Consider the following 18089-nt stretch of genomic DNA (forward strand, 5'->3'; position numbering starts at 1 on the left):
ATTAAATCAAATCTCTTTGCAAGAAATAATTTTGCTCATCAAAAGGTTTTATCAGGAAAATCAATTATATTCTCATATCAATTTATTTTCCTAAAGTATTAATTCTAGATGGCCAATCAATGATTAATATGAAGAACAACCTAAGATGGAGATCTAGATAGATAATGAATCCTAAATAACAGATCTAATAATTCATAAAATCCCTGTGAAAAACCCTAAACCTAACAAGCAAACTACTCAGACATATTCAATGAAGAACAAGACATGATTCTGAATAATAAGCAATAGAGATTAAAAGAGTAAGAAAGGAGTTTAAGAATTCTTCTCTCAAAGCAGTTCAGATCTCTCTCTCCAATAGCTCTCAAAAATCTCTCAGGGTTGCAGGAAAATAAAACTTGCTAGAATAAAACTTAAGGGTTTGGAAAACCTAAAAACTATATATATATATATATATGTTCTAAAACACGCCAGGGACTAGTCTTGCAAATATGGAAAACTTCGGGCAATTTTGTAAAACTTCCAAATTTGGCTCTCTCGTCGGTTTGGACTGGGTGTCGACCGATGCTAAGGCAGTGTCGATCGACACCATCTCCTCTGATCGATTCCAAGTTGATTTCTTGCAGATTATTGCTCCAAACTGATCCAAATTGCTCCACTTTGCTCCTTTCATGCTAAAAACCTATAAAGACTCAAAAACAATCTAGAAACAAATGAAAAGACACTAAAAGACTCCTTATATCATGGTTAAAAACCACAAAACCATGATATATCAGTAAGTAATGCAACTCATAGAGGAAAAACATAGAAAAAGATGCAAATGATATTGTATTCTTAAAATGAAGTCAAGTCAAGTAGTCTACTATCTCAAAAGCAACACTATTTCACTAGAGTCTATAAGAAAAGCCAATCGACGACAAGTTTAGTGTTTTATCACCTCCAAATAGTTTATTTGCATTAACGTTGTAAAATTTCAAAGAGTAATCAGAGTTTCTTTTGACGTCTGTTTACCTCTGACTATTTGGGAAAGTAACTAATGCCTGAACTGGAGAAAAATCACTCAGATTAGAAAGAAGGTTATACTTGGAAAATTTGTTCTTGGATGTTGCAGTAACTATCATACCAAGCTCTAAGATATGTCAATCAGATAAACTAATATAAATAGAACAGAGAATCAAATCTGAATATATAATGATCCTCGTATATGAGAAAGCTGTTTAGGGAAAACAAAAGTAATTAGGAAACTAAAACGAATACCTATATGGTATATACAATGTTAGATATATCACTTTGACGAGACCTGTTTTGCAAAAACAGCAAATTATAAAATCCAGCTACCTACAAGATTTCCAAGAACAAATTTTCAGCTTGTGTACTTATCTATTCAATGTTTGAGATATGAGAGTATGCATTTATCTGGCAATATTCATTTGATTTCCAGGTAAATATATATATATAACCATCTTTAGAATGAGATGGCAAAGTGAGGTATTGCAAAAGCTGAATAATATCAAGGTCTCGGAGATACCATACCGGCATCATAAATACATATTATTCATGCAAATGACATAGATGAGTACGAAAGAAGCCAGCACCAAAAACAAAAATCAAGAACATCAGAGTTGTTAAATGTTATGTCGGAAAATATAATATTCTTAAAAAGAAAGACACTCATTCAAGTTCAAGAAGCCATAGTTTAATGACCAAAATGATGAATGACGATGATAAATTGATAATGATGATCAAATGATCTTCATCATCAGGAGACTGGATGAATCTGTGGGCAGCTTCATTAAATCCTCTATGAGTTGGACCTTTTTGGAGTCAGCCACTGTCTTTAAAATGTAGACTTCCACCACTTGGAGGTGCTCCATCTTCAGTAATAATTGGCTGACGTGCTTCAGCTCGTTTTCAGTGCCTCCATAACATGAGATGCGCAACATTGTTACTTTGTTGTTTGTGGGAATGCAAATCCCATCGAACTCATGTGCATATGTGCAACGATACAGATCCTAAGGTATTAACATGAGAGACTAGTTTAAATTAATTTCATGCCACATGCAGTCATATATATATAAAGTAGGATTTTGCTTCTTACCGAGAGGTACAAATTATTTAGGTTTGGAGAATGCTGGAGCAGAAGTGGCAGTAGCTCTTTCCAAACTCGCTCACTGTTACCTAAAAACACTAACCCAAGGAGGTTCTTGAACACGGGTAGTCCACCTTTGCAGCATCTCAAAATCACCTGAACACACACTCACACACACACAAAGAATGTTATCCTGATTTCTAACAGAAAGGTGATGAGAATGAGACCAAAATGAAACTGACCTCAGCAGCAGAACCTGTCAATTGAAGGAACTTGACGTTGCCTACCGAATTCATGAGATCCGTCACATTCGGTTCAAATGACACCTCACGATCGACATGTTCAACAAAATGATGATCCAGCGTAGCTATGACAAGTGAATCCAAATTACAACGAAGGTACCTACGCCGAGCATAATCAGAGTAGATGAGGTTGACAAGGTTTGGTGCATCAAGTGATACAAAGCTAAACCAATCAACTTCTTCATCGAATCTAGACATGATAGAGAGTCTCTTGATGGTTTTGCAGGAAATGACTTGTGGCATCCCTGGAAAATACTTGTGTTCTATGGTTAAGTCCTCAAGTGCAGGGAAACCAGCAAGAAGCAAATCAGAGAACTGTCTTCTATCAAACCAAACTGAATCAAGGAAGAGGATCTTAAGCACTGGCAGAAACGTATCAGGAGGTATACTGTCGATGCTAAGTTCTGTTCCCAATGTTAGCTTCACCATTGTTTTGTTGATGAATAGCTTGGATGGCAAAAAACTCCGCATATCATCGGTTAAGAGTAGATGAAGCTCAACGGCACCTTGTTCCAGGGCTTTATTTATCCAGCGATCAACATGATCCTCGCCATGTTTATCTCCACATTTAAGTGAGAACTTGTTGATAGGGACAACGCCTAGCAAATCCAATGTTCTATCCACAAAATACCTGAAACTCTCTTGAATGTTGTCCATGTCCTGTTCACCCTCTTCCAGGTGGACAAAGTCGGAGTCGTCAAAGTCGAGATTATCCCGGACAGCAAACAAAGTCCTCCACCTCTTGGCGAGAACTGAGGTTGACGCAGCTTCTTTCGTTGAGAAAAAGGACAAGATATGGGCCAAGAGTTCATTTGGAAGACTATTCAATGAAGCCATAGAGACAGAACCCATCCCCTAGTGGTACCTAAAACATGACATTTGGGCTCTATCACTAATTAACACATAGCAAGAACCAACAACATTCCACAAGTCTGTAAGTACAACACACTTTGAAGATTCCGACAACCAAGATAAAGTTCAAATAGAGAGAAAGGGTTTTAAGACGAAGTATATAAAGCTTTAACAATTCAAGGTTCTCGCTAAGAGACAAAAGACATGAAAATTATTTACAAAATTAAAAAGGTACTCAAGTAAAAGTAATAGACAAGAAGACTTACACGGAAAACAACTTCTTCTCAATTTCCCATTTCTCAAGGGACAGTTTGAGTGTGTTTTCTTTTGTGGTGTTGACTGGTCTTTAAGTTGTTTATGAGGTGGAGGATGGATAATGGAGCTTATGGGGGGGTGTATTGAATTTGATATTTTAGGGGATTTGCTGGGATTTTAATATTTCAGGATTTTGAAAGATTTGAGTGTAATTTTGGGTGATTTTGATATTTTGGCAGAATTTTGAGATTTGGGTTCTAGGATTTGGTGAGATTTGATTATTAAATTTTAGGTGATTTTTAGAATATAAAAAGGAAAGAAAAAAATCACATTTGGGTGATCAGAAATACATGGTGATCGAAGACTCGGAATGCAATACGTACGTAGACATTGTACGTAGACATTGTACATGGTGATCAGAAATTACATTTTACCTAAACTTCACTCATATTTTGGTTAATTTAAAACTTCACATATTGCTTTCATGTTCTAACCACTGGTTATATTGACCTTTAGCTTTCACAGCATGTGAATCTCCCATTATAGTGTGTAAGCTAACTAGCCATACCATACAAAAAAAAAAAAAAAACAATTCATGAGTAATGACATATCCCACATATCTCAAACAAGTATTATTTATAAACTAGCTGGCCATCAATTCGTTTCCAACTTAAGAAATTTCTTTCGTTGGTATATATAACTAACTAGCACCATGATACAAAACATGGAAATAATGCTACTTAAACAATCTTTGACCTTGCGATCTTCAATACAAGCATCATCTAGTTATAATCGCTCTGATAGAAACAAGTTGCTAGAGGTACCCAAAAAAAAAACAATCCCAAATTTTATGCAGAAGTAGTAAAGAACCTGTAAACACGCTTACAAAAATACATGTAGAACACAGAAAACAATAAAGAAAGAGAGGAGCTAAAAATCTTGTGGAGTACTCTGTCCAAATCTTGCAGCGGCTCAATTACGCAGGGGGCTCAAAGTATACTCTCGCAGAGCTTCCATATACTCTGCGTAATTGCCTTACATGGATAGAAACAAGTCCAAAAGACAGAGACAGAGAGAGAAAAGCATTCAGCTGAAGGTAGAAGAAACAACAAATAGAGATCTCTAGGTAGAAGAAAACTCAATGAATGGAGATCTCCAGATTGTTCAAGGTTTTGTTTCAATCATCAACATAATTACTCAGTACTTCTAATCAAGGTTTTGTTTTGGGAAGTATGTGTTCGGGAAGGTGATGTGTGGATTTGTTGAAAAAACACAATTTCTAGTTCTAAGAACTTGATGCAACAAAATATTTGTTTTCTGCAGGAAATGATCAACATCAGAAACAATCTATACTTGTAAATACTAGCTTAATAAATAAACAAAAAAAAAGATGTCTAAGGACATTACACGATCAGTAATTTCTATAGCTCCTTCCCATCCTTTTAACACGCTAATGAACATCAACAAAGTATACTTCTAAATGATAGCTAAATCAATGAACATATAATTTATCCAAGTACATTGTTACCAATCCTAAATCAATGTAGAACTCCAGAATGAACTAAACATAGATCAAGAGAGAGATATATGTACCGTGAGGTTGGGTTAGTAATTGGCTGGGGAAACTTTGAAAAGCATTGAGCTTCTTTTCAACAGACTCAGTCTCAGTTACTAAGCTATCGAAATTCCAGTTAGGTTCAGGATCAATATTAATCCCATCAACGTTTCTTGGACAAGGAGGAAGCATTCAACGTTTTTTTGTGCGAACCCAAGAAAAATTAAGGAAAATTCAAACAAAATCTCAGTAAAAATCACAAAAACTTTGAGAATAATGAGAAATTCGAAGAACCCATTAAAGAAGAGAGCTTACCAGCCAGCGAATTGAGATCTGATAGGATTGATTCCTGCAGAAGATGAACTCGATTACACAAATTGTTTTTAGGATTTTTCAAGAGTAAAGAGTAAAGAGTAAAGAGAGAAGAGAGAAGAGGGAAGAGAGAAGAGAGAAGAGAGTTGCACAAGTCGAAGAAAGTCTTTTTTTTCTTTTGTTTGGGTAGATGGAAGAAGATTTTTTAAACAAATATTATGAAATTTCAAAGGTGTGATTTTGTAAGACATATTTTAGAACTAAAAATGTTTTAAAAGTCTCCTAGAATCCCATTCAATAGGTTTTTTAGAAAAATTTATGATTTTTTGAATAACAGTAGATTTGAAGTGAGATTTATAAATGATTGATTGAATAACAACAGATTGTAAATGATTTTTATAAATTTCACATTCAATAACAATGGATTTCAGATGATTTTAAAAAATCACCAATTAAATAACAGGGGATTTAAGAATAACCCAAAATCTTCTAAAATATTAAATTCAATACACCCCCTATGAGTAACTGGATAGGTTAGCTTCACTAAACTAACCATCTATTGGTTATTGCTAGCTAAGAATCTGTGTAATTCCGCCATATGGGTAAATATTTTTTTTTCTGTTTTAGGTAATTTTTTAGTATTTTAATTTATATATAACTAGCAATCGACCCGCGCTACGCGCGGTAGTTAGATGAAGGTGTATTCTAAATTTTGTTGTGTATATTTTTTTTGGTTTTTGTAAATTCATCTTTACGTTTGTTTTTGTATTTAATTTTGGTTGCTTATGTTGTTTTGTTGGATATTTTAATAAAAATATGTTTTGGAGTATAGTATAATTTAGTTTGCTGTTTTTAAAAGAAAAATTGAGATCATTTTGTGTGTTTATAATGCTTTTAAAAAAAGTTATTATTAGAAGTTAACATTGTTTAGTTGAAGTTGTTGTTTTGTTATAGCTGTTAGTTGTCATTAATTTATTATTATTTTCTATTTTGTGGTTGGATTGTTATTTAATATTTTCATATGTATTTTGTAAACTGTTGGAGTAATTTTTTTGTCAATGTTTTAGTGTTTGGAGTGAAAAATATTGTGGATTTTATTAAGAAAAATAAATAAGTTATTTATTGTGGATTTTATTGTCAATTTCTTTTCTAGGCTATTTTTGTTTGTTTCATTCAGACCCAATTTCTCTGTAAGGCTTATAATTTGTGGGTTAATTGGACCATTATTTGTATGTTATTGAGTTGAAATTGATTTGTTCTTTTTCAAAATCCGATGTCCTCGTGAACGGATAGGAGAAGAGCAATTTTTCGATCTAGAGATCTGTTTGAGGATTGAACTTATGTCTTTGATGCTCATAATCGTTTTTTTCAGTCATTCCTATCGTAATTGTTTTCCTTTGATTTTTTTTTGGGGTTTGCGTATTTGGTTGATTCCTTGCTCGCTTCGCATCTATTGGGGATATTTGGTTATCCCTTGTTGATTTTGTTAAAGGTGAATGTCAATTGGGTTGCAAATTTGTTTATATGAAAATATGTTGGCTTCTTTAGGTTTCCTAATTAAGTTGTGAGTTGTTTTGTGTTATTTGTTGTAATTTTTTTCCCGTTTGTCCTGTGAGTGATTTTTTTTTATTCGATGTGAGTTGTGTTTTGGGGAAAATTAATTTTCTTGTTTATCTTGCTGTAATTTTATAAAGTCCGGGTTGTTTTTTTGTTTCTTCGGTTGTCTTTTTCATATAATTTTGTGTTACGGTTATCAGATTGTGACATTCATATATCTGAATCTTTTTAGTTTATTAAATGTGTGTTCATCTCTTTGCGTCTTTATCTTTGGTGATGGATTTGTGAAGTGCCGCCAAATAATTATTTTAACTGATTTCTAGTTGTGTTTCCTTGATTCTTTGAAAGTGCTGTTTGGGTTGCCTTGTTTTGATATTTGAAATTTTAAATTATAATCAGTTTAATAGAAATCTTTAACTATATTATTACCACTAATGAAAAATTATAGTATTTTTTTTTATTTTAACATTTAATTTATTTTACATAATTATTTTTACTTAAACTTTCGATTAATTATAATTAACAAAAAATATGCACTAATAAATTTAAAATAAAAAATTGAATTCATAGGATTTAAAAATAGTGATGGGTCTAGAGAATTTGAATGAAATAGTGTTGGGCCTACAGATTTTAGATGAAATTTAGTTGATCAGTTTGTCATTTGTATGATTGTTTAAAGGGCTTATTAAAATTTGTAAGGCGGTTGTTTTGTGTTATTTGTTGTAATTTTTTTTTCCGTTTGTCCTGTGAGTGATTTTTTTGATTCGATGTGAGTTGTGTTTTGGGGAAAATTAATTTTCTTGTTTATCTTGCTGTAATTTTATAAAGTCCGGGTTGTTTTTTTGTTTCTTCAGTTGTCTTTTTCATATAATTTTGTGTTACGGTTATATGATTGTGACGTTCATATATCTGAATCTTTTTAGTTTATTAAATGTGTGTTCATCTCTTTGCGTCTTTGTCTTTGGTGATGGATTTGTGAAGTGCTGCCAAATAAATATTTTAACTGATTTGTAGTTGTGTTTCCTTGATTCCTTGAAAGTGTTGCTTGGGTTGCCTTGTTTTGATATTTGAAGTTTTAAATTATGATCAGTTTAATAGAAATCTTTAACTATATTATTACCACTAATGAAAAATAATAGTATTGTTTTCTTATTTTAACATTTAATTCATTTTACATAATTATTTTTTATTTAAACATTTGATTAATTATAATTAACAAAAAATATGCACTAAATGAATATTTTAAATTTATTTTAAAATAAAAAATTGAATTCATAGGATTTAAGAATAGTGATGGGTCTAGAGAATTTGAATGAAATAGTGTTGGGCCTATAGATTTTAGATAAAATTTAGTTGATCAGTTTGTCATTTGTATGATTGTTTAAAGGGCTTATTAAAATCTGTAAGATCCATAAAATTTAAGAAGATGTGGCTGATGTGGCAGCTGAGGTGGCTGAACCAGGAATGAGAAAAGCTAACTTTATATATATAGATTAGATTGTATTAATCATAAGATTATATTTTACACTTGTAAAATATAGTTCAAATAACAGACTGCTAAAGATTGGTTCCTCGCCCAGACAGAGGCCGCAGGGTCTGTAGAGGATCACACTCTTCAGGGTGTAGCTCCTACTGGAGGATTCGGAGCCCCAAGGTTATCCAGGTTTCCTTTGAGTTTTCGCTGTTTTGTGGATGGTTCGTGGAAAGCGACGAATCAGTATGCTGGTAGAGGATGGTTCTGTATCTCGCCCACGGGGGATGAAACTACCATGGGAGCTTCAAATCTTCGTCGCAGTCTCTCCCCGCTTCATGCGGAGGTCGAAGCTCTTCTTTGGGCAATGCGTTGTATGATTGGAGCTGATAACCAATCCGTTGTTTTTCTTACTGATTGCTCTGACCTGGTGAAGATGGTGTCTTCGCCTTCCGAGTGGCCAGCTTTCACACCTTATCTGGAGGACATCCAGGCGGACAGAGAGGAGTTTACTTCGTTTTCTTTAGTCTATGTCCCTCGTACTCAGAATGGTAAAGCGGATAATTTGGCTCGACGTGTTCGAACGGTTCCGCATCTACTTACCTTTGTAAACAATTTTCCTTCGCATTGGCTCGTTTGAGCTAATCTTGTAAGTTGTTGTCAAAAAAAAAATAATAATAATAATAACAGACTGCTAGATAAAAAGTCTATAATGGCTTGCTTTTTTTTTTTTGGTTGTTGCTGTTGCTGATAGAAGCCTTTACATTTAACAATAGGTAGAGACATAAGCCTACACTCAACATTTCAAATACGTAGCATAACCCATTGTTTGCTGTTGCTGATAGAAGCCTTTAATTTTTCTTTGGCTGATACGGAAGAAATGTTGAGTGTAGTTTAATTTTGTCGATCTCATTGTCGACGGGTCAGGGAACCGGGTTAGCTGAGCCAAAAATTGGACCACTGGAGTCTGGAGAAATCAAGAGGTGGGTTAACATGCCAAAACCTGTTAGAGTGTTTCTTGTGAAAGAAGCAACATCATTCCAAGGGGGAAGAAAACTTCAATCTGATTCATACAAGGACTAGGGAGAGAGAATTTTCAGGTTGCTTCAACTTGGAAAATACAGTTATCTAGCTTCACCGTATCATTTGTCATTTCGAGATACTCCGCTGGAGAGTGTATGGAAACTAAGTTTTTTTTTTTTTGGGTGAAATCTACTTGAGTCCCACAGAATCTAGCAAACTGCCAGGAAATTTATTGTCCGTGCTTCTTATCCGAAAGTTCATTATATCCATGCTAGTATATCACATTCTGCCATTCTGGGCCTGGCACCATCAAAACTGCAAATACAAACCCTTGTAGTTCTTTTTATACAGTTCTTAGAATTTACTCTTAAACAGTTTCTTATTCTTCTCTTTTTCTCTTCTCTTTTTCTATATAATTTTCTATGTTTGATTTAAAAATCTAACACAAACACTCTATTTATATAGTTATGATTCTAACACTGTAAATTTTACATTTCCCTGCATTTCTTCATGGTTTCCATCTTTGCATTTATTTTCTTTGTAGTTTTTTTTTTTTTTTTCATTTCTTGAGTTTTCTTTATCTTGAACAGAAATCAAATATATTCCAACGGAGTAACATATATTTCAGTTAACATAACATTACTCGTCCGTACATCTTAATATAATTAGAGTAAGAACCACTAGCTGAATCTAGCATTGTACCTATAATGACAATTGACAATCTCTCCGGTTTTTCTCAAGAGATTAACAACAAATTTTATGAAAATCTCTCTAATGATCAAGCACATACTTATCAGAGACGACAGAGCGATACCAAATTCATGAAGAAAGCAAAACATCAAATAATAACAATAACTTAAAAAACTATATAAGTAACCTTGGTGGTATCACTTTAATTTGCCAATGTTTTACAAAACCTGAAAAATTAAAAGCCCGCCAGAAGGAACTTTATAATATCAACCATTATCAGTGGTTCCTAAAGAGTGATTGCAAGAGAAATTGTATCAATTTCTGTAGAGTTAGAGATGCTATAGCCCATGGGGATACATCGAACCCTTTTAAAGTTATCACTTACTATCGGTTTTTAATTTATTTCGACGTAGTAAACGGTTAACTTCACAAATATTTCTCAAAATTGATTTTATGTTTTTTTCTTTTATTTACAATATCTTTCGACTGCAAATAACACAATCATTCATTAGCAATACATGTTTACACTTCAAAGTCTAAAGTTAACATGTAAAGGCATTTTACTCCCTCTTAATCATGTATGCATTCTTCTCCGAGAAGTCTTTGCTTTCTCTTCCTCACACCAATAACAATCTCTTCCCAAGTTGATCTCTCCCCAAACTCAACGGCTACACATCACTTGAATAAAAAACTCTGTTTTCTGCCTTTTTTAAAGAACCACCTCCAACGCTCTTTTCCTGCAATGTCCGATCCCTTTCCGTATCTCAAAAAGGTAAGAGATCAAAGAGATTATCAAGACTTTCAAGAAACAATATATCAAATTTGCAATCAAGAAGAAACGTAATTATATCATTGTTCAATATACGATCCTTTACAATTATGGATTCTACAAAGAAAAATATATTGCCTCACAATTCACAACCACATGGAACACTGCAATAATTTACACTTAAATATATTATAAAGGTTAACATTACTATACTAATCTCCTATTGGTTATCACTTATCAGTTAGTAAGAAATTGCGCGAAGCTGCTTTGCGAGAAATTTTGTATTTTGATTTTTTTGAAAGGTAATTATTAGTATTTATATTAATATAATATTGGAATATAGTAATAATAAAGATTACAATTTACACTTGTAAAATATTAAAATAATTACACTTGTATTGACGTGAGCTATGAAATGTATTCTCTCTGGAAGCCTGAATTGCTAGAGCTTCGAGACAGATTGTGCGGAGCTAGTCACGATGGTGCAGATCCCTGAAGATTGATTGGCGTTCTCTAATCAGCGGAATGATTTCAGTTTGCTCAAGGCCTCTTTTCCATTCTTTTCTTTGTCTAGGATTCAACGCACGTCTCATTTGAATATAGATTGCATTCCTAGAACCTAGAGATCACTTATTTCTAGGCTGAAGGTTCTGCTGGTTGTTACCATCCAAGTTGGCTCCGTTCGCACCAGCCCCGATATTGCATCGACCGATGCCGTCGTTGCGTCGATCGACGCCATCTGCATCCTCATCAACGACGACAGGTTCTTCCTGAATGACCTGCCCTTCAACATCAAGTTTTTGGCCTAGTTCGTTGCGCACATGGCCCTCTTGATCTCTTAAAACTCCAGCCACATCTGGTCTCAATATGATTGGGCTGACCATCTTTGTTGATTTGGCTGCTTTGGTGTTCTCACGCTCTAGTTGTCCTAACTCTTGGTTTGAAGCTTAACAACTGGACCAGTAGAATTTATCCTGGTGCTAGGCTTAGGCATGAACCTGAAACACACAAGAGAAAAGAAACAAAAGCGTGTGAGTAAAACAGAAAAAGAAAAATTTAGACAAAATCAAAGATTTTAATCTAATGGTGAATCAAAAGAATCCCCGGCAACAGCGCCAAAATTTGATATGCTCAAATTTAACCCTGAGCTACTCTCTCAAATTAATAGATCAATTGTAGTACTTAGGGATCGAATCCACAAGAACTCTAGATTCACACCAATAGATTTAATAATCTTTTAATTATGCTAAACAGAAATTGTAATTAAAATAGCAATGCAGAACAGAAAATAAAAGAGTTGTAAAATTCAGAAGGATTAAACGCTAGGCCTAGGAAAATTCTCAGGATCATGGAAAATCAGATCAATTAATTAAACAAGCAGGATTCAACAATTAAGCACCGTTCTTGAACTCTAAACACAATTGTAAAATAAATCAGTTCTCACTGCAAATATTATCTAAGTTTAAAACCAGAAAATCCAAATCTCTTTGCAAAATTCAAGTTAAAAACCATCAATAAAATCAGGTTTAGATAAGTTCACAAAATCGCTAATTCAAATCTCTTTGCAAAAAGTAATTTTGCTCACCAAAGGTTTTATCAGGAAAATCAATTATATTCTCATATCAATCAATAATCCTAAGATCTAAATCCAGATGACTAATCAAAGATCTAGCATTAAAAACAACCTATGGTGAAGAACAAGAAAGATAATGAATCCTAAATTAACAGATCTAATAATCCATGAAATCCCTAATGAGAAACCCTAAACCTAACAAGCAGATCTACTCAGACATAATTGTAAGAACACAAATCATGAATAAAATAGATAGCATTAAGAGATTAAAGGGAGAAGAAAATGAGTTCTGAATCTTCTCTGAAGGAGTCTTGATTCTTCTCTCCAAAAGCTCTCTAAAAATCTCTCACAGGGTTTTGCTCTCAAAAGTTGCAGGGAAAAATAAAACTTAGGTCTAAACAATGACCTAAAAATCCTATTTATATTCCTAAAACACGGCCAGGGACTAATGATGCAAATAGGGAAAACTTTGGGGCAGCTTTGTAAATCTTCAAAACTTGTGAGGAAAACTTCTGATTTTGACTTTGGCCTAGCATCGATCGATGCATATACTGTGTCGATCGATGCACTCTCTAAATTTCGTCTCCCAACTTCGTAGCTCAGCTTCAATGCTTGATTAAGCTCCAAATCCTCCAATTTAGCTCCATTATGCTCCAATCCATGCTAAATCCTATAAATACTCAAAAATACTCTAAAACACCAAAAAGACTCTATAAATAAGACTTATATTATGGCTAAAAACACCTAAAAACCATGATATATCAACTCCCCCAGACTTAGCCTTTGCTTGCCCTCAAGCAAAACATAAACTTCATCTGTGAAAAAGGTTTGAAAACGCAGGAACTCATTTTCTTTTTAAAGTAATGCCATGATCATCCAAACCTTAATCCACATGCTTAGCAGATAAATCCAAATCGAACCACCATGTACTTCTCCGTTGACTTTCATAGCATCCCAAATTCAAACCAAATTCCACTACTTCCTCCATTAAACTTTCATCGGTGAGTCTCATCAATTTGATCAATATCAAGAACCTTCTAGACTCATTCCTGTACAATACCATAACAAGCAAGACATATCTTTTACCACATGTGGTACTCTTTCTCTCCCCCAGACTTATTCTATTTATTCTTCCTTAGAGCTTTGCTTTTTTATATTATCTTTTTCTTCAAAGGTGTAAGCGAATACCGGGATCATTGGTAATTTACCTACCCCTCGCTTCCTAGCTTTGTGTGATCATTTGACTCAAGAGTAGAATAATGGGATCACAGGTAATTTACCTAACCCTCTAAACTGATCAAAATCATCTCATCTTTTATTCTCATTTTTTTTACAAAGCTCTCAGGAAAAATATTTTAAACTTAAATAAGGGAGAAGAGTACCAAATTTTTTTCTGAAGTCTTACTTGTCACTTTGTCAGGTATGAACACGGAGTCAAGCTCTATGAACATCAATCTCCTTGATGAGGTAAAAAGAAAAGTACAGAAATTACCTCAAGCTTTTATGGATTCTGTTGGAAATTTAGATGTTTCTGGTTCACTGGTCAGTCATTGGATTTTTCATTAGTCGGATTTGTGGATTCAATCTGCAGCATTAATCAACCAAGGCAGTACACTAAAAAGAAAAGTCATAGTTCCCAACAAAATTTTGACTCAATAAAACCTTTTTTTTTTTTTTAATCAAAAACGTAGTTAGTAACTGCCTCCCCCAGACTTAAACAACACTGTCCCCAGTGCTATCAAGTAAGAGATTGGCGAATAAAATAAAAATAAATAAAAATCAAAAGAAAAATGAAAAAGATAAACTTACCAGTGGGTTGCCTCCCACTAAGCGCTTGTTTTCAGTCATTAGCTTGACTGTGTCGGATCTCAGGCATCCAGTGGATCGGAACATGGCAGTGAATGCTTCCGAGAGAATGTCCTCTTCATCCAAGGTGGTGTGTAGGCCTTATGTGCATGAGATCTGCCAAGGATGTGAGGAACAGGACCAGGGCGAGACTTAGGGACGGCTTTGCTTCTTTTATTTCCTGCAAAATCATCAACAGAAGAAACAAGCACTCCACGATAATCTCGTGGCTTGGTTAACTGCACAACAGTTTTTGTACCTTTGAAATTCTTATTGATGATAAGAGAAGGTTTGGGAGAAGGAGATGCATACCTTGGCCTTACATGTGGGTTCTGGATTGTGGAATGGTGAGATTTCAGCTTTACAACTGGTTTAGGACTTGCAGCTAAGGAATCAACTCGAGAATCTTCAGTTTTGGACAAGTCCGAACTGTCTCTGGAAGGAGTGTCGATCGATGCAACAGCTGCATCGATCGATGCTTGGTCTGCAACTCGTGTTTCTTCAACGTTTTTGCAGCTTTCCTCAGCAATCCGTGTTTCCATTACAAAAACGTCATCTTCCAGCGACTTGTCATGCATCAGAACCTCATCATGGTCTCTAGTACTGATTAGATGATCCCCACTCCAATCTTCAAGCTCAACAGCTTGCTTACTCACTTTCTCAACAGTGTCCAACTCTTTGACATACCCAGCAGTAATGTCTTCATGAAGCTCTATGATCAAATCATCATCAGAAGCAATCTCCATAGAAAATGTCTGACCATCAATGGTGGGAACCCTTCTCAGCTTGTCCATCTCAAAGTTCATGACCAAATCATCCACATTCAGAGATATGTGTCCCTTCTTCACATTAATGATGGCACCAGCTGTAGCCAAGAATGAGCGTCCTAAGATGAGAGGATCACTAGGCTCTTTGTCATATTCCAGCACCACAAAGTCAGTAGGAATCATGCAATCTCCAATCTTGATTGGAATATCCTCTAAGACACCTTCAAGAATCCTTCTGGACCGATCAGCTAAGATAAGAGATATCTTAGTCGGCTTGAAATCTGTCATCCCAAGTCTTACAGCAACAGAATGGGGCATCAAGTTAATACTAGAACCAAGATCACAAAGAGAGTGACGAAACCTTCCTGTGGAGATAGAGCAATCTAACACAAAACTTCCAGGATCTAGTAACTTCTCTGCAATCCTACTCTGAATCACTGCACTTACTTCTTTAGAGAAAACCACCTCCTGCTTCTTATCCTTCTTGCTCTGTGGAGGCTGCTTCAACAGAATTGAGCTGACATCCTTTGTAAGCAGTGCTCCTTCCTCAGGACTCAAACCATTGGTGAGCATTCTCTTCACATATCTCTTAATACCAAGAGAAAACTTGACAGTATCAATCAAAGGCATCTCAATCATTACCTTCTCCATCATAGCTTTGCATCTAGCTTCTTCAATCTCTTGTTTGGATCTCCTAGGCTTGGGAAAAGGAACTTTAGGCTTGTAGGCTTGTTGTGAATCGGATGGTTGAACTGGAACAGAAACCGTAGCTGTCTGTGGGGGTGTCGATCGATGCTAACATTGCGTTGATCGATGCTTGGTAATGATTGCATCGATCGATGCTCTTGTGTAGTGTCGATCGATGCTGGACTGACTGACGTATCTTCATCTTCTTCCTTCACCAAAATCGCACTACAAGCATGGTGGGGGTTCTCAGTTCTTCTAGAAAGAAGTTCCTCTTGTCTTTTAACAGACCCAGCAGTCTAAATCACTTGATTCTCCAGTTTCTTGACATGAGTGTTTAGAGCTTCAAATTTCCCAGTCAGCTCAGTGTAAACAGAATCAATCTTTCCATTGAAGTCCACTGTTAACTTCTGTTGACCTTGAAGAATCTGTTCAACCATTGATTCCATCCTGCTCTCTGAATTAGGTGGAGGGAGGGTTTGGTAAGAAGAAGATCCATAGTTCCTTGTGAATTTGTTGTTTGGATTTCTTGAGAATGAATTCTTCTGACCAAATCTCTGATTTTGATACCCAGCTCCATACACATAGTTGACATCTTCTTCTGTAATTTCTGGCTTTGGCTCAAAAGTCTCAACATCTTCAGCAAAATGGACAGACTTCTTTCCCACAAGAAGATTGTGCACTGTATCCAGCTTAGCATTCACTGTAGCAAACTTATTTGAACCATTGCCCTCATGTGCTCTTTTCTGCTCTAGATCTGCATTCTTAGTACTGTTGCTGGATGCTAGCCTTTCTATCAACTTTTCAGCGTCATCTGGATATCTTGTCTTGAAGTTCTCATCACTAGCAGCATCCAAAGCCATCTGATACCTCCAGTCAATCCTGCTGAAGAAAATACTAATCAATTGCACCTCTGAAAACCCATGATGCGGACAGTCTCTCTGGTATGCTTTGAATCTTACCCAAGCAGCTTTGTAAGATTCAGCTGGTCCTTGTCTAAAGGTGGAGAGCTTAATCCTCAGTTCATCAGACATGGCATCATCATAGAATTAGTTCAAGAATGCCACCTTGATGTCATGCCAGGTTGTCAGAGATCCTGGTTTCAGCTGCCTTAGCCAATGAGAAGCTTCCCCAGCAAGAGAGTAGGGGAAAAGCTTGCAGTAGAGGTAGTCTTCAGTGACTCCATTAGCCTTGATGCTTGTGACTATGTCCTCGAAGTGCTCAATGTGGTCTAGAGGCTTCTCATGTGGCAAGTTCTGGAATGGTCTTTGTCCAACAATAGCAAAGTAGGCAGGCTTCAGCTCAAAATCATTCCTTTGGAATGGAGGAAGGACAATTGCGGAACGGTTCTCATAGAACAAGTCTGGTCTGTTGAAGTCCGCAAGAGTCTTGACAAGCTCTCCATTGTTGTCCCGTCTAGGCTGAAGGTTCTGCTGGTTGTTTCCATCCAAGTTGGCTCCGTTCGCACCAGCCCCGACATTGCATCGACCGATGCCGTCGTTGCGTCGATCGACGCCATCTGCATTCTCATCAACGACGACAAGTTCTTCCTGAATGACCTGCCCTTCAGCATCAAGTTTATGGCCTAGTTCGTTGCGCACATGGCCCTCTTGATCTCTCAAAACTCCAGCTGCATCTGGTCTCAATATGATTGGGTTGACCATCTTTGTTGATTTGGCTGCTTTGATGTTCTCACACTCTAGTTGTCCTAACTCTTGGTTTGTAAGCTTAACAACTGGACCAGTAGGATTTTTCCTGGTGCTAGGCTTAGGCATGAACCAGAAACACACAAGAGAAAAGAAACAAAAGCGTGTGAGTAAAACAGAAAAAGAAAAATTTAGACAAAATCAAAGATTTTAATCTAATGGTGAATCAAAAGAATCCCCAGTAACGGCGCCAAAATTTGATATGCTCAAATTTAACCCTGAGCTACTCTCTCAAATTAAGAGATCAATTGTAGTACTTAGGGATCGAATCCACAAGAACTCTAGATTCACACCAATAGATTTAATAATCTTTTAATTATGCTAAACAGAAATTGTAATTAAAATAGCAATGCAGAACAGAAAATAAAAGAGTTGTAAAATTCAGAAGGATTAAACGCTAGGCCTAGGGAAATTCTCAGGAAATCATGGAAAATCAGATCAATTAATTAAACAAGCAGGATTCAACAATTAAGCACCGTTCTTGAACTCTAAACACAATTGTAAAATAAATCAGTTTTCATTGCAAATATTATCTAAGTTTAAAACCAGAAAATCCAAATCTCTTTGCAAAATTCAAGTTAAAAACCAACAATAAAATCAGGTTTAGATAAGTTTACAAAATCGCTAATTCAAATCTCTTTG

The 18089-nt window shown here is 35.5% G+C and overlaps 1 protein-coding gene, 1 long non-coding RNA gene and 1 other non-coding gene across 3 annotated transcripts; 1 reads left to right on the forward strand and 2 right to left on the reverse strand.

The window, feature by feature from the left end:
* Positions 1-1488: 1488 nt before the first annotated feature.
* Positions 1489-3644, reverse strand: LOC109133435 (putative F-box/LRR-repeat protein At3g44810). Its single transcript, XM_087464631.1, has 4 exons — positions 3507-3644; positions 2329-3253; positions 2096-2242; positions 1489-2009 (listed from the first exon to the last, which is right to left on the reverse strand). Exons 2-4 carry the CDS (start codon positions 3238-3240, stop codon positions 1740-1742), a joined length of 1329 nt encoding a protein of 442 aa, XP_087320757.1. The 5' UTR covers positions 3241-3253; positions 3507-3644; the 3' UTR covers positions 1489-1739.
* A 580-nt stretch (positions 3645-4224) lies between these two features.
* On the reverse strand, positions 4225-5600 carry LOC109126553 (uncharacterized). Its single transcript, XR_015565894.1, has 3 exons — positions 5366-5600; positions 5089-5222; positions 4225-4529 (listed from the first exon to the last, which is right to left on the reverse strand). It is a non-coding gene; the product is annotated as an uncharacterized LOC109126553 (long non-coding RNA).
* Positions 5601-16659: 11059 nt separating this feature from the next.
* Positions 16660-16766, forward strand: LOC147938259 (small nucleolar RNA R71). The gene has a single exon (XR_015567684.1). It is a non-coding gene; the product is annotated as a small nucleolar RNA R71 (small nucleolar RNA).
* The last annotated feature ends 1323 nt before the right edge of the window (positions 16767-18089 follow it).

This window comes from Camelina sativa, chromosome 9 (assembly GCF_030686135.1).
Source record: "Camelina sativa cultivar CO46 ecotype springtype chromosome 9, ASM3068613v1".
Classification (NCBI taxonomy): Eukaryota; Viridiplantae; Streptophyta; class Magnoliopsida; order Brassicales; family Brassicaceae; genus Camelina; species Camelina sativa.